Source organism: Coturnix japonica, unplaced genomic scaffold (assembly GCF_054131305.1).
Source record: "Coturnix japonica strain WE unplaced genomic scaffold, WE-NBRP24 Scf044, whole genome shotgun sequence".
Lineage (NCBI taxonomy): Eukaryota > Metazoa > Chordata > Aves > Galliformes > Phasianidae > Coturnix > Coturnix japonica.
This window is the reverse complement of record NW_028188947.1, coordinates 558,607-575,105: the sequence shown is the minus strand read 5'-3', so window position 1 is coordinate 575,105 and position 16,499 is coordinate 558,607. Positions and strand designations below refer to the sequence as shown.

The 16,499-nt window shown below is 50.2% G+C and overlaps 1 protein-coding gene across 1 annotated transcript; it reads left to right on the top strand.

The window, feature by feature from the left end:
• On the top strand, window positions 1–957 carry LOC146752516 (olfactory receptor 14J1-like). The gene has a single exon (XM_085531749.1). The coding sequence runs from the start codon at window positions 7–9 to the stop codon at window positions 955–957; it is 951 nt and encodes a 316-aa protein (XP_085387875.1). The 5' UTR covers window positions 1–6.
• The last annotated feature ends 15,542 nt before the right edge of the window (window positions 958–16,499 follow it).

Below are 16,499 nucleotides of genomic sequence, written 5' to 3'. Positions count from 1 at the left end.
TAGAAGATGTCCAACAGCAGCTCCATCAGTGAATTCCTCCTCCTGGTGTTGGGAGACACACGGCAGCTGCAGCTCCTGCAGTTCTGTTTCTTGCTGGGTATCTACTTGCCTGCCCTCCTGGGCAACGGCCTCATCAGCACAGCTGTAGCCTGCGACCAGCGCCTGCACACTCCCATGTACTTCTTCCTCCTCAACCTGGCCCTCCTCGACCTGGGCTGCATCTCCACCACTCTCCCCAAGGCCATGGCCTACACCCTCTGGGACACCAGGGCCATCTCCTACACAGGATGTGCTGCACAGATCTTTTTCTTTGTCTTCTTTATCTCAGCAGAGTGTTCCCTTCTCACCATCATGTCCTATGACCGCTATGTTGCCATCTGCAAGCCCCTACACTACAGGACCTTGATGGACAGCAGAGCTTGTGCCACCATGGCAGCAGCTGCCTGGGGCACTGGAGTTATCAATTCCCTGCTGCACACTGCCAGCACGTTTTCACTGCCTCTCTGCCGAAGCAATGTTGTGAATCAGTTTTTCTGTGAAATCCCACAGATTCTCAAGCTCTCCTGCTCAAACTGCTACCTCAGGGAAGTTGTGCTTCTCATTTTTAGTGCCAATTTAGCCTTTGCGTGCTTTGTTTTCATTGTTGTATCCTATGTACAGATCTTCATGGCCGTGCTGAGGATGCCCTCTGAGCAAGGACGGCACAAAGCCTTCTCCACATGCCTCCCTCACCTGGCTGTCATCACCCTATTTGTCAGCACTGCCATTTTTGCCTACATGAAGCCCCGCTCCATCTCCTCCCCGTCCATGGACCTGATGGTGTCACTTCTGTACTCAGTGGTGCCTCCAGTAGTGAACCCGCTCATCTACAGCATGAGGAACAGGGAGGTGAAGGATGCAGTGAGGAAAGTGATGACCAAATTTCTTTCAAAAGCAGTGAACTGCATATCTTTTTGAATTCATGGCTTGTAATGCAGCTCTTTACTGAATCAAGCACTCCTTTATTGTTTGTTTTGTGCCATTTTACCTGTGTAATTTATTCTTATTCTTCTTTAAAAATACTGTAATCTTTTCACTACTAAGTCATTATTGAAACCAATTCCTGTTCACCTTGTACCATTGTAGTGAAGCCTAGACACACTCTACATAATGTACCAGGCTCTCTGTGAACCTTACCAGAATAAAGGAAATGCAGTCACTCTCTCTGTTCTCCTTCTTGTGAGACGTTACAGGACCTGTACTGGTCAGACATTCTCTGAAACGCACAATCCAGCAGGAAGCACACCGATGTTCATCAAACTCTGCAATGGCTTCAGGCTGCAACAGCTGATGGGCCATCCCTGGGCTCCTGGATGGGGTCTTTGCTTTCAGGCTCACGTGTCAGTGCCTCTGGGAGTCCAGCAGCAGCAGCTGGTTTGCACATTGGTTGACAGGTCTCTTCTCCTCATTCCCTGTGAGACCCTGCACACAACAAGTTCTTGGATGTGTGTTATCATGTCAGAAGTTTCCAAGCTTCTTCCAGGGCTTCTTCCATTTTGTACACAGAGGTGGCCACTGCCTCCAGGATGGTCTGTGGAGATGGAAAGAAATCACAGAAGGGATGCTCGCTCTCTCACTGACTGGATGTGGTTTTGGTGTTCTTCCAAACCGTGGCACCTTCCATTTCAAAGTAGGCTTCTCAGGCTTCAGAACCTATCTCTCTTATTTTTCTTGATTTATTAGCCTCAGTTTCAGTTAGATTGTATTATATTTTGTTATCTTGCATTCTGATATCATAGTTAGTAATATAAGTTTTTTCTCCTTAGATTGTTGCAGCTTCTCTGTTTGTCCCCTTGAGCCCAGTTCCCATCTCCCCACCCCCTTTCCCTTTTCCTTTCCCATTTTTTTGGTCAGGGGTCCCATGGGCATACAGCCCCCCCTGTCATGGACACACATTGATCTAGAGAACGCCATGACACAGAGGCAGGTCATTGCTAGGAGAGATTGTTCTTTAAAGCATCACGTCATGTACAGAAGGTAATTCTAAAAGCAAGCTTGCCAGTTCTTTATTACCTAAGTGTTTTCTGAGCAAGGAAAGATTTGTGATGCTGATTTGAGACTACTGCCATTGAGGCCATCCATCCTTCAGGCTGAGGAGTGAGAGTGCCAGGCCCCTATGGACTGAAGGCAGGCAAAGAAGTGGGGCTTGCTGGAGGAAAAGCCAAGAGCCAGCCCCAAGGACTCTGAGAGCAGCCTGGGGAAGGGTTTCAGGGTGGAGGTTCCTGCACAGAAGTGACTTAGTTGAGGGCAGAGGTGCCAGCCAGGAGAGGTGGGCTGTGTAGATGGTAATGACCATGACAAGCAGCCTTTAGAGGAGGAGCCAGAAAAGGAGATTTTGGGAGGGGGATGTCAAGGACAGAAAGTCGCCTGTCCTGTGACTGATTGTCACAGGTATCCTAGATTTGTCTATGCCCGTGACAGGTGGAGCCACCCCATAGTGCCCCCCTAGGCCCAGAAAGGAAGGGAAAAAGGGGGAATGGGATAAAAACAGCAGCAATCTAAGGAGGAAAACTTATTTTCTAAATATGATATTGGAATACAAGATAACACAATATAATAAAATATAATTGAGACTAATAAATCAAACGAAACAGAGAGAGTCCCCGAAAACCTAGAGGCCGACTCTGAACTCTAGGCGACATGGGTGGAACGCTGCCCACTCCCAGAGAAGTTCGAGAGAGAGAGAACTCCAGCTGGGCACAATATTATACTCATTTCCATGCTGTCCCTCCTACTGATGTGTGCGCAGTCCGTAGTGGGGGTCTCACTCCAGTGGTCATTGCGATGAATTCAGAAGTCTTCCTCAGGTTGCTTTGACCCAGCTCCTCCATTCAATACGTCAAAGCAATTTTCTTTGGCTACCTTTCCCTTCCAGCTGTATTGTCTTTAGTATAGACCCAGCTGTGATATCCCAGCTGTACTGTAACTATAGCAACGTCTACATGTCCAACTAGTCCTATTCTTCTGACATTCCCCAAAGCCTAGGATACTTAATCTTCATGAAGGGCCCCTATTTTCTTGATTCTTATTTTCTGCTGTGACCAAAGACCCGTTGTGAATGAAGTTATCCCAGCTGGAGGCCATTCAGGACTGGTATTCCCCGGGTTTCAGTGCTAGGGCCACTTCTCTTTACTATTTTCATCAGTGTTCCTCTGGGGTTGGTATTGGAGCCTGTAATGTTCAGTATCTTTTTGATGACCTGGATGTATTGGAGTCTGTCCTGTTTAGTACCTTTCTTGATGACCTGAATGAGGGGATTGAGTGCATGCTCAGTGAGTTTGCAGATGGCAGCAAACTGGGAGAAAGTTTTGGTCTGCCTGGGGGAAGGAACATCCTGCACAGGGATCTGGATTGCTGGGCTGAAGCCAATGGGATAAAGATCAGTAAGACCAAATGATGAGTCCTGCACTTTGGCCACAACAACTCCAGGCAGTGCTGCAGGCCTGTGGCAGATTGGGTAGAAGACTGCATGAAAGAAAAGGACTGGGGGTGTTGGCTGATACACAGCTGAATGTGAGTGTAGCCACGAAGACCAATGACATTCTGGCTTAGATCAGAAACTGTGTAGTCAACTGGGCTATACAGCAACCCCAAACAAACCTACTGGCTTGGGGAGGTGTGGCTGGAAAGCTTCCAGATGGAAAGGGACCATGGTGTATGTGCTGATGGACAGCTGGCTGAATATGAGCCAGCAGTGTGCCCAGGTGGCCAAGAAGGCCAATGGCATCCTGGCTTGTATCAGAAATGGTGTGGTGAGCAGGACTAGGGAAGTCATCCTGCCCCTGTACTCGACATTGGTGAGACCTCACATCAAGTGCTGAGTTCAGTTTTGGGCACCTCAGCAGAGGAAAGACATGGAGGTGCTGCAGCAGGTCCAGAGAAGGGCAACGAGGCTTGTGAAGGGCTTGGAGAATCAGCCCTATGAGGAGAGGCTGAGGGAGCTGGGGCTGTTTAGTCTGGGGAAGAGGAGGCTGAGGGGAGACCTTATAGCCCTCTTCCAGTACCTGAAAGGTTCTTACAGTGAGAGTGGGGCAGGTCTCTTCTCACTGGTGACTGGTGACAAGTGACAGGACGAAGGGAAATGGCCTCAAGTTGCACCATGGCAAGTTTAGGTTGGATATTAGGAAGAACTTCTTTACAGAAAGGGTAGTTAGGTACTGGAATAGGCTCCCCAGGGAGGTGGTTGAATCGCCATCCCTGGTTGTGTTTAAGAGCTGTTTGGATGTGGTGCTCAAGGATATGATTTAGTGTAGGGTTTTTAGAGTTAGGGTACTATGGTTATAGTGTACTATGGGTATAGGATACTATGGTTATAGGGTACTACAGTTTATAGGGTTCTATGGTTATAGTGTTCTGGTTAGGCTGCGGTTGGACTTGATGATCTTCAAGGTCTTTTCCAACCTGGGTAATTCTATGATTCTATGGAGAAGATGATTCCCTTGTTCTTGGCACTGGTGAGGCCACACCTTGAGTACCGTGTTCAGTTTTGGGCTCTTCACTATAAGAAAGAGACTGAGGCTCTGGAGCGTGTTCAGAGGACAACAGAGCTGGTGAGGGGTCTGGAGCACAAGTCTTATGAAGAGCAGATCAGGTAATGGGTTGATTTGTCTGGAAAATGGGTGGCTCATGGGATGTGGTGGTAGATGTAACTGTGAGCAAGTCATAGAATTTGTAGAATTACCCAGGTTGGAAAAGACCTTGAAGATCATCAAGTCCAACCACAGCCTAACCAGAACCCTAACTCTAAAAACCCTACACAAAATCATGTCCCTCATTGAGGAAACACTGCGAAATATAGCGACCCATAGAGACCAGTAGCGACACATGGAGACCCATAGTGACCCCACAGAGATCCATAGTGACCCATAGCGTCCCATAGAGACACATAGAGACCCATAGTGACCGATAGAGACCCATAGAATGAGAGAGAGCAGAGGGAGGGTATTGTGGCTGCTTGGCAGCAAGAGGAGCTCGATCATTTAGGGCTTTGGAGTAGATGGTGAGAAAGGGTGGGGAAGCCCACAGGGGGGCAGGACATGGTGCACATGGCACTGAGCTGGGGAAGCTTCCCAGCACTTTGAAGTGACCACTTCCAGGCAGGGACAAATCCCAGCAGTCCATGCTGAGCATGAGAACAAGGACACACAACAGACACACAGTGTGTAGCTTTGCTGAGGGATTTATTGATCATCAGGGGGTGTCATTGATCATCAGGGTCTTCATTATCAGAGGGCAAAGCTGGTAATCAGAGGGCAGCATAGGTCATCCGAGGGCAGCAGTGGTCATCAGAGGATGTCAGAGGGCATCACTGGCAAGGAGGAGCCTTGTCCCTGCAGGGTTTATCCCCAAGGACTTAGGTCAGGAGAAAGACTGGCAGCAGCCAAGAGACCCAGGGCAGGATGTGGGTCCCATGGGGACAGAAGCCACAGCCCCTGTCCCAGCTGCATGGTGACTCTGGGCCATCCATAGGGCACCCTGAGCCTGCCCCCTCCAGATCCGTTCCTCTGCACAGCCCCATAGAGCGCAAGGGAAGGGCTGGAGGTGACAGTGCCCAGGTCCCCCTTGAACAGGCCACAGACAGTCCCCTCCATACCATCAGTTTCCACCACTGATGCCCAGTCCTCAGTGCTCCAGGTACACACAGGGTCCACCAAGTTCCATTTGGGTTTGTAAGCATTCCCATGCCACTCACCCAGACATGTAGATCCAGGGCCACACATCTCACATGTGGGGGATTCTCCTCTGTCCTGCTGAGCACGTCCTGGGGAAAAAGGGGCTGTTAGGGACACACCGAGGCTATAGAGAAAGTGGAACGTGTTGGGGCAATAAGACACAGTGGGACACCATAAAGGTGCAGGGACCCATTGTGGGCACTAGAACAGAATGCCCAAGGCATGGTCCTGTAGCCAGCTCATCCCTAACTAACCCCATTGCCTCCTTCCCCTGCCCATTGCCCTTTCACATCTTGAGGGAGCCCAACAGAGGCCTTGGGGCTGCAGGAGTGTCCCCAAATCCCAGGGACTGTGTTGGTCCCAGGGGTTACCCCCAACCTCATGGCTGCCAAGGACTGTGTGCGCCTCTGCCCATGGAGGTGCCCAGGGCTGGGGTTGGGTATAGATACCGGGTAGGGGTCTGGGGGGACCAAAGGAGGGGAATAGGGGCGCCAAGAGTCTTGGGGGTGCTAAACAGAGAGGAACGGAGAACGAGGGAAAATGAAACAAAAGGCATTGGGGACCTAAAGAGATAAGAATCAGGTTGCCAATTAAAGGAGATCTGTTGGTGCAAAAAGGATGGCATGTGGGGACCCGAAGAGAGGGCATTTGGAGCCAAGAAGAGAAGGGATTTGGGGAACCCATAGAAAAGATGATGAGAATGCAAATGGAAGAAATTTGGATGTGCCAAATAGAGGGGCAGCCTCTGCCAGGCAGGGACAGACCCCACCTGCTCCTGCAGAGCTCCATGCAGGGCCACCCTTGGGCACAACCAATGTGTTTGCCCGGACACTCACCACAGTAACTTCCAAGTCCAGCACTTGCAAAAGTGGCTGTGGGGAGAGGAGTAGGAGAGAGCGTGAGAGAGATGCTCGCATCGGGGATCCCCAATGGCCCATCACCTCCAGCCCCAGTCCACATCCCCCACAGATGCTTCACCTGAGCTTCCACTGTGCAGCACAGGGCAGCGAGGAGCATCACGAGGCTGAGCACAGCTGCCTTCATCTTCCTCTGTGCTATGGGAGCTGGTTGAGGCTGCAGGAGGCAAGGTCTGCATTTATCCTCCAGAGCCCCTCCCACTCCCCAGATGCCCCTGGGCTTGGCAGACTCCCCTGACATGGACTGAGCCCTGCATGCAGCCATCCCTTTCCTTGGCCCCAGGAAACATGAGGAAGCCAGGGATCAGAGGAAGAAGACTGAGTGCTGGGATCCCAATGTCACTTAGACCAAATCCCCCAGGTCCCAGCACTCAGCACACACGGCATTTCTGTCCCCGAGGACCACCCAGAGATGACGCTGTCCCCATATCAAGGCTTTGTCCAAGGACTCATCACTGAGTCCTGTCCAGTCCTGTGAAGCTACAAGGTTTGAGGCTGATTTTATCAGGAACTAGGACACAGCATTTGGGGACACTGGGAGGTGTGAGGATATCAGGGACATGGGGAGTGTGGAACTTACGAAGATATTTCTAAGGCAAGGGGTCACAGGGAGATGGGGACATGAGGATATGGGAACATCATGGGAACATGAGTGTATCATGGCAGTATGGAGACATAATGGAAATATGGGGGAAAGGGGACATGCAGCCAAATGGGAACTTCTTGGTGACAGGGACACAGGAAGTTGTAGGTGGGGCCATCAAGGCCAGGCTGGATGTAGCTCTGGGCCACCTGCTCTGGTGCTTGGCAACCCTGCACTAATCAGGGGGATTAAACTAGATGATCATTGTAATACGATTCAACTCAGGCCATTCTATGATTCTCTGTGGGCAGTGGGGACAGTTGGGTGATGGGGACACATAGACACAGGGAGGTTGGCAGTGTTCACTCAGTGCCTTTGTCATCATGCTGGAGATCAAGAGTGAATAACAAAACTTGGCTATGGCTGATGGGTTTCCTCCTCATTTATTGCTGAAAACTCCAAAGACCACAACTTTTAGAATTGTGGAATCTCAATATCATGGAATATCTGAACCACGAATTCACAGACTCATAGAACCAGTGAGTCATGGAATCACAGAAGCACAAAATCACAGCACCATACAACTATAGAATCATGGCATCATTGAAACAGGACAAGACCTCTTCAGTCACATCAGGAGATGTGCCATATATATTCTGCTGTCTTTACACAGCCAAGAGCAGAAGTCCCCATGTGACATCCAGAAATCTGCATTGCATGTCTGAGATGGCAGTAGTATGGCCTCTGTCCATGAGGACAGTTTGCCATTAGGACACGCAGGCATGGAATCCAAGGTTTGGGGTGAAAATTGGCTGAAGGTACCTGATTCGGTTCTGAAGTCACTGGGCTGTCTGCCTGAGCTTCAGCAGAACAAAGGTGTCCTATGGGTTTTGTTCCCATGATGATCCAGCCTCCTGTCATGGCTTAAAGAAAGTGAGTCTTGTTTTACCCGGATGAAAGGAAAGAAATAATAGAGATCTGATAAATGGCAGTGAGAGAGAGAGCGAGCATCCCTTCCGTGACTTCTTTCCCTCTCCACAGACCATCCTGGAGGCAGTGACCACCTCTGTGTACAAAATGGAAGAAGCCCTAGAGGAAGCTTGGAAACTTCTGACATGATAACACACATCCAAGAACTTGTTGTGTGCAGGGTCTCACAGGGAATGAGGAAGAGGGGACCTGACAACCAACGTGCAAACCAGCTGCTGCTGCTGGACTCTCAGAGGCACTGACAGATGTGAACCTGAAAGCACAGACAACAGACAGGAGCCCAGGGTTGGCCTGTCAGCTGCTGAAGGGTGAAGCCATTGCACAGTTTGATGAACAGCCATGTGCTTCCTGCTGGACTGTGGGTTTCTGAGAACATCTGACCAGTACAGGTCCTGAAACGTCTCATAAGAGGGAGGGCAGAGAGAGTGACTGCATTTCCTTTATTCTGTTAAGGTTCACAGAGAGCCTGGTACATTATGTACAGTGTGTATGGGCTACACTACAAAGGTACAAGCTCAAAAGGAATTGGTTTCAATAATGACTCAGTAATGAAAAAATTACAGAGGGCCTTGGCCAAGGCTTTGGGGAGAGTGGTAGAGATGCTGCCCAGGTCAAGGAGGGCCAGGTTGAGGAGGAAGAAGTACATGGGGTTGTGCAGGCGGTGGTCACAAGCAATGGCTGTGCTGATGAGGCCATTGCCCAGGAGGGCAGCCAGGTAGATACTCAGCAAGAGCCAGAAGTGCAGGAGCTGCAGCTGCCGCGTGTCTGCCAATGGCAGGAGGAGGAACTCGCTCAGGGAGCTGCTGTTGGACATCTGCTGTTCCTGGGCTTGGAGTCCTGCTCAGAATGCAGAAGATAATGACAAGTCTAGACCATTCTCAGACACACTCCTCCTGCTATACTATAGAATTTTTCCTTTCCCTTTGGAAAATGATCACTTAACTCCAGAACTTGAAATTATATTCATGAGCTTCACCATCCCTTAAGGAGTAGGAGATTGGGAAGCTCTTACTTTCTTCTCATTTCCTAATCATATCCCAGCCTCCTGGATATTTTCCTCTTTACTCCAGCTTCTCTTCAAGACCCAAGACCCAGTTTATGTGCACTTCAGGTTGTCTTAGAGAAATCAGACAGTCTGCAGGAAAGTGAACTATTAATGCCTGCAGAAAATGATGAAAACAGAAATAAATTGTATCATTTTAGGAAGGAGAGGATGATAGCACATTCTGCGTCACTGTTCACAAAATAACCGATGAAGTGAAGAAATACTGGGGAGCCTCAGAGATTTCTTCAAAGTTGGCAGTCCTTTTTAGAACTCTGCTTCAAATTTTCTTCCCACCCCTTAAAACAGGAAATGGAAAATCTCTGCCTTTGCTCTTCTCTTGCAAAGCACCCTTACAAACTTTCTGTTGTGCAGTGGAGCTGTGATCCCCCTACCCCAGGCAGCAGCTGTGGCAGCACAAGCCCTGCCGGGGGGGTCCTTCCACCCACACATCTCCCTGCAGTGCCCTGGGCAGCTCCCCGGGCAGGCTGAGTGCTGAGCCAGGCAGGTGGCAGAGTCCCATACCCGGCACACAGCCCCTGGGGCACAGCAGGGACCCTGCTCTGCAGGACAGCCCTGGGCACCTGCCTGCAGAGCCAGCTGCACAGCCTGCAGCCGTACTGGGACATGCAGCCCGCAGGGCTGTGCTTTCATAGTGCAGCATGGAAACCTTCAGGTAAAGCAGAAATCTTTTTCCACAAGAAAGAAACATGCAGTGCCTGCAGCCAGATCTACTATAGGATGTCCCTGATTTGGTTAATCCTCTATGAAAAGCAGCTGCATAGGCTGCAGTGAGACTTACCTTGTCATGGTCTGTGAGCAGCGCTCCTTCTGTGTGTTCACTGCTCGCACACACTGTACACATCCTGTAAGCTCCCTTTCCACTTTCCCTCCTCTCCCTTAGTCAACTGCAGTCAACTGCACAAGAGTGGCTCCTGGGCACAGCTGTCTCTCTGAAGCGCTCCCCACTTTTATGAGTTCCCTGTGTCCCATGAGCCCAGCCCAGCTCAGCAGCAGAGGATGTCATTGTTATCCTTCCCACACATCTCCCATGAGATGTCCCTGAGTCTTCATGGACAACAGCTCCTGAAAGACAACGGCATCATGACTGTACTTGAAATTCCAGACATATGGTGAGTCCTTCCAGAGGTTGTTTGAAGAAACTAAAAGGGCACACAGACAAGGACAGGGAGGGTTGGACTTCCCCTGTGAAGGGCAGTGATCCAGCTGAGGCTGGATCCCTCTCATCTGTAGAGGGAAACCCTGCGGCTGAAATGGGAGTCAGCTCCCCATGGACCCACAGGAGCTGGGATTCCTCTGGTTCAATTCAGATGAGCACAAGGAGTTGCCTGTGTGTGAGCTCCTGCTCTGAGTCTTCAGTCCTTCAGCAGGGAGGCAGTTGCTCACACACACGTACACTGGGTGATGCCCAAGGTGCCTGGGGTGCTCCTGGATGTGTGTCAGTGCTTGTAAACCGTGTGGGAAATCCCTGAGATACACACCTCCTTTCTGAGCACCAGCTGAGGTCCAGAGTGGGGCAAGAGGTATTCTTGGCCATTCTTATGACAACAGATCCCAGCAATTAGGGCATCTCAAATTGTTTTTTTTCACATCTCCATGGAGCAAGCAGAGTTACTCAGGTGACTAAATGGATGAGCTTTGTATTGTGGGTTTGTGAGTTTTGCCAGCAGTATTCCACATAACAACATCATGCAGAACAGTGGGAGTTATAGAGTTCACATTTTGCTTCCATGTTACCGCCGTTTTGGGCATTTGGGGTTCCCAGAGCGTAGAGGAGGGGCAGCATCTCCGGAGGACTTGGTGCAAAGAGGAAGTGTGGTCAGACTTAGGGCTAGATCCCAATGGCCTTTTGCCTTTGGCCATCTCAGCTCACAGCAGAGGAAAACACGAGCCTCCATTGCACTATTTGGTGTATTCTTGTCTCACTCACTTTATCTGATTTGCTTACATTTAATAATGTAATATCAGATTGTTTCCAGTGTGTTTTCTCTTTGTTAAAATGTTCTGTTTGCTCTCTGTCCTTCTCCCTTTCCTGGAGTGCTAGGCCCAGGTCTTGACGGGTCACGGGGCAAATTCTTTCCTTTCTTTTCCTTCATTCCTTTGTCTCTCCTTTTTTTTTCTTTTCCGGGTGTCTTTGCCCCCCTGTTCCAGACTGACATCCAGGGAAACCCCATAGACAAAGCTCAAGGAGGCAAAGTTTACATTGGATGTCAGCGGGAAGTTCTTTACAAGTAGAGTGGTGGAAATGCTATGACAGGCTGCCCAGAGAGGTTGTGGATACTCTGTCCCCAGAGGTGTTCAACACCATCTTGGATAGGGTCCTGGGCAACCTGTTCTAGAGCCAAAACTTGAGGTTGGTGTCCCTGCCTATGGCAAAGGGAATGGAACTTGATGATCCTTGGCGTCCCTTCCAGCCCAAGCCATCCTATCATTCTGTAATCCTGTCATTCAGAACAGGGACAGACATTATCATGAACAAGAACAGTACCCACAACTGTTATCTTTTTCACAGCAAATAACACATTTTGAACTGACTTTTTTATATTAAGACAAAGTTACAGCAGTCTCTCCTGACAATGGAGCAAATGGAGTTCATCAGCAGCAGTGGCCAGCAGCAGCATCTGGTTTGCACATTGGTTGTCAGGTCCCCTCTTCCACATTCCCTGTGAGACCCTGCACACAACAAGTTCTTGGATGTGTGTTATCATGTCAGAAGTTCCTAAGCTTCCTCCAGGGCTTGTTCAATTTTCGACACAGATGTGTACGTGGTCAGTGCCTCCAGGATGGTCTGTGGAGAGGGAAATCTCCACAGATCTCTCATTGGCCAGTGGTAGCTCTGCCCTGCCCCCAGCCACTCATTGGCAAGTGGCAGCTCTGCCCCGTCCTCAGCCGCTCATTGGTCAGAGGCAGTTCCGGCCCCATGTCGCCATCTCATTGGTCAGTGGCAGCGCCGCCAACTCTGATTGGCTGAGCCTCCGCACGTGCGATCGGCCGCCATCTTCCTTCTCGGGGCTGCCCGGCTCTCCCCTCATTCTGCTGAAGCCGCACGGCAGCTGTAGGGAGGGAATAGGGTAGTATGGGGCTGTGGGTGGCAGTGGGATGGATCTAGGGGTGAATAGTGGGGGATATGGGGTTGTAGTGGGCTGAGGGGGGATACCAAGGGATATAAGGAATGGGTGGCTGTGAGAGGAACGTGGGGGCTGTAGGGGGATATGGGTTGTAGATAGCTGTTGTGGGAATGTAGAGGGATGTGGAGGTGTGGAGGGGCTATCGGGAGAGATGTGGGGCTATAGGGAGCATTTGGGGCGCTATAGAGGGATATTAGGCTGTGCAGGGCTTCTCGGAGGATATGGGGCTGTAGGGTGCTAGGGGGACTGCAGGGGTAGATGTAGGTGTATGTGAGGCTATGGGGAGCTTCCTAGTGGCCATAGGAGGGGTATGGAGTTATAGAACGTTGTCAGGGACTTTGATGTGGTATAGGGGTATATGGGACAGTGGGGACTCTGGGGAGAATATAGATGACTGCGGAGGGGATAGAGGGCTTATGATGGGCTGAGGGGTCTACAGGGGATCATACAGCTCTAGGGAGCTTAGGGGCTGCAGTGTTATGTAGGGCTGTTGGGGAGGTTCTAAAAGAGTCCCATAAGGTGCTCTGGGTGGGCTATAGGAGGATTATGGGGGACATGTGTCTCTAGGGAGCTGTGGGTGTGCAGTAGGAGGATTCTAGTGGGATACAAGGCTATTTGGGATGTATAAGGCTATAGGGTGATATGGGGCTATAGAATGGGTTATAGGGGCATGTGTGGCTAGAAGGCTCTCCCTTGCTTTCCCCTCTCCTTTCCCCTCCCTGTTCCCCTTCCATAGCAGGGTGGGTGAAATGCTAGTCCTGAAATTTAAATCAGAACTTGAATTGTACTGGACTAGAACATGACTGTTTTGTGGTCTTGGATCTGAACTGTGTTTTCTCCTGGGGCTTCAGGTCCAGGTGCTGTTTAATATTGACTTATGAGAAGGTTTCAGCATCCAGTCTGCTGCTCAGGAAGAAAGAAGGAGGTTTCTGGAGGACTTGCTGACGAGTGAAGCGGCTGCTGAACCTCCCCTTCTATGAACGCTGCAGGTGAGGACGTAGTGCATCTCAGCCTTTCCTCAGTACAAGGTATTGTCATAGGGTTATGGGGTCAATGGGGGCATTGGGGTTATGGGGTCAGTGGGTTCTATGGGGCTATGGGATCTATGGGATCTATTCAGGCTGTGCTTTGCTCTGATTCTCCACCAGCACTTGTATCTGACCAGCAGCGGCCGCTAACATTGTGTGCTGGCTTTAGGTTGGGCAAGCATAGGAAGCACTGCCTGCAGCAAAACCAGATGAGTCGAGGTACCAGTGCGCTGGACTGGAAGCCCTGAGGTTTTGAGGGCCTGACACACAGAGAAAGGCCAAAAAAGAGACCATAAGTCCCTGAGTATTTAAGGCACAAAGGAAGGCTTAGAGGTGTGATGGAGAGCACGCCTGGAGGCACAGGTATCCTAGAGGCATAGAAGGAAGCCTAAAGGCCTAGAAGTTGCCCAGAAGGCTATGAGACCTTCAAGTAAAACAGCGTGGAGGGAGGCCGAAAGCCTGGCCAAGAGGCCTTGCAGCTTTAGTAGTCCTGAGGCCAAGCTAAGGCATGGAGGCCAAGAAAGAGGGAGTCTAGAAGAACAGAGGCCAAGAAGACCTAGGAATCGTCCTTGAACCTAGTGGTCTGGACACCTACAGCCCAAGAAGCCTGAAGGCCTTGAAGCTGGACTGGAGGTCTTGAGACGGTCTTTGCTTCCCCTCCAGCCAGTTGGGAAGAGCTCTTCCATTGTGGAGAGGGCTGCGGGTTGAGTTCAGCATCTCCTGATGTGTCACAGAGATCCAGGGCTTTCAAAAGCTCGCTTATTGAACTGCTTCAGATGGTGAATGTTCCTAGACAGAGCGCTTGTCTCCTCCAAGCTCTGAAGCCCAAGGTTTGTTCTGCAGGTCCTGATGATGGTCCAGGCATCAAACAGCCTAGAGCTGTGGATTACATAGTGAAGGGAGAGCTGGAGGAGGGCTTTGAGCAGCACTGCGCAGGAATGCAAGCATCTGGTAAGAGAAGAGGTGTGTGTGCTGAGAGCACGGGCTGTACGGCTCATCTCTGTGTGCTGACAGGGAATGCAAGCAGAGATCTTTGCTCTCTGTTCTTTCCTGTAAGGCTGTGGCCTGTCAAAGCGTGCTGCGGATGGACAGCATGACGACAACCCAAGGGTGGCAGCAAGAGATGCAGCGCAGCTCTCTCCAGCAGCCAGGTGCATTATTCCTCTTTCTGCTTCTTAACCTAGAAGGTGTGTTGAGCTTCCATAGTTGGTGCCTTGGTCACCTGTTTTGACAGCTTTTAAGCTCTTCCTCTTTTTCTCACATCCTAAGACAGCCAAGGACTTCCCTGTTTTGATAGGAACAGTTCATGAGCAACGGCATGGCTGTCTGTGTCTGTTCCAGATGGTGAAGGGGATGGTTATGTGAGTGCAATGATGGAGCTGACTTTTTAATGGCACTTGCGCCCCGCTGATGTGCAGCCTTCAGGTACAGGGAGACAGAGAGTGGTGCCAGTCCCAATGCCCTGTGACTACAGCCTGGCATCTAACTCATTCCTTGTACAAATATTCCCTCTGAAAGACAAAACCCATGAGATGCAGCCAGGACATGGCAAGCAGTTGATCGCTGTATTTTACTGTTCATTGAATTGCATCACCTTTCCTTCTGCTCGCTGGCCAAAAAAAAAGAGAATTCTTTCCTTGCCCACGTGCAGCTGTATCTCTGAGGAAAACCTGTGGGAGTTGGTGCAAAACAGGTTTAACACTGAGCGGGTGACTGCAGAGGAGAAGAGTGATATGAGGAAAAGTGATGCAAGTCCCATGGGGGCAATGTGAGTAGAAATGGGGTGGGGAGATTGAGAAGGACATTTGTCCATGCAGTAACAGAATGGAATTTTTGGGTACATCCTGGTTTGATATCAGTTGCACAGTGCTGATTTGATGTCTTCTAAAAAACCCAACTATAAATAAATAGACAATAATTGTCTGCTGGACTCTGGCTCTTTAAGCTCTCTTCACATACCTCTCCATTTTGATGAACAAGTTCTGAAAACCTGCAGAAGATGGCAGGAGGGCACAAGGCACAAGAGGCTTTTTAAGTTATAATGGGCCCCAGGGTGCATTTGCTGCTGAGTCCATCAACGTCCAGTGCAGAGAGAAGTTTGCACAAAGTGCTCAACAAGACAAAGTCAGAAGTAACAGTGAAGTTTCTAGGAGTATTAATGGCCCACTGAGGGCTGTTACAAAGTGAGCTTCCCAGGGGACTTGTTAGAGAAGACAACTGGAAGGTATGACTACAGGCAGGCAAAGGCACTGGCATGGTGGCTCTGATTTTGAAAAACCCCTCCTTAGCCTTACGAAGCAGGCAGGCTAAGTCCTGATTCCCAGACCCTTGGCAGGGAGATCCTGTCCTTCATGTTAGCTCAGGACCCTTCCTGGGCAGTGGATGGAGGTCTGTATGATGTCAAATAAAAGACACAAGGAGAGAAGATCCCAGGCTCTGCATGGGGTGCAAGGATACTGTGAGGTTCTTGTCCCATGTGTGCCCTGAGTCTCATTGCAGAATGTGGGATGTGAGAATGGCCCAGTCTGAAAAAGCAGTCAATCCCAATGAAACTCTGAACTTGAGAACTCTCAGTTCCAGTGCCCTCCTTTGCACACACTCTCATAGTTTGTTGTCCTTTCTGCTCTGCAATGCTCAGAAGTGAAGCCAGTGCTCCATGTGAGGCTGCAGCAGTGCAGAGCAGAGAGGGATGATCCTTTCCCTCACCCAGCTGGCAATACCTTGCTTGATGCGCTACAGGGGACCGCTGGCCTTCCTGGCTGCCTGGGCACCCTGCTGACTCACGTTCAATTTGATGTTGACCAGGACCCCCAATCCTATTCAGTCAGATGGCTCTCCAGTGTCCCATATCGAGTCTGTGTTTATGTCCAGGGTTGCCGCTACCCAGGTGCACAATCAGGCACTTGTTCTTGTTAAGCTTTATGCACTTGGTGCTTAGTTCCAACAGGTACCCAGTTCTCTGACTTGTCCACATCTCTCTGCAAGTCCTCTCCAGCCACAGTGGAGGCAGCAGCACCTGCTCATCTGGTATCATAAGCAAACTTGCTGAAAACATCTTCTAGTCCTGCATGCAAGTCAT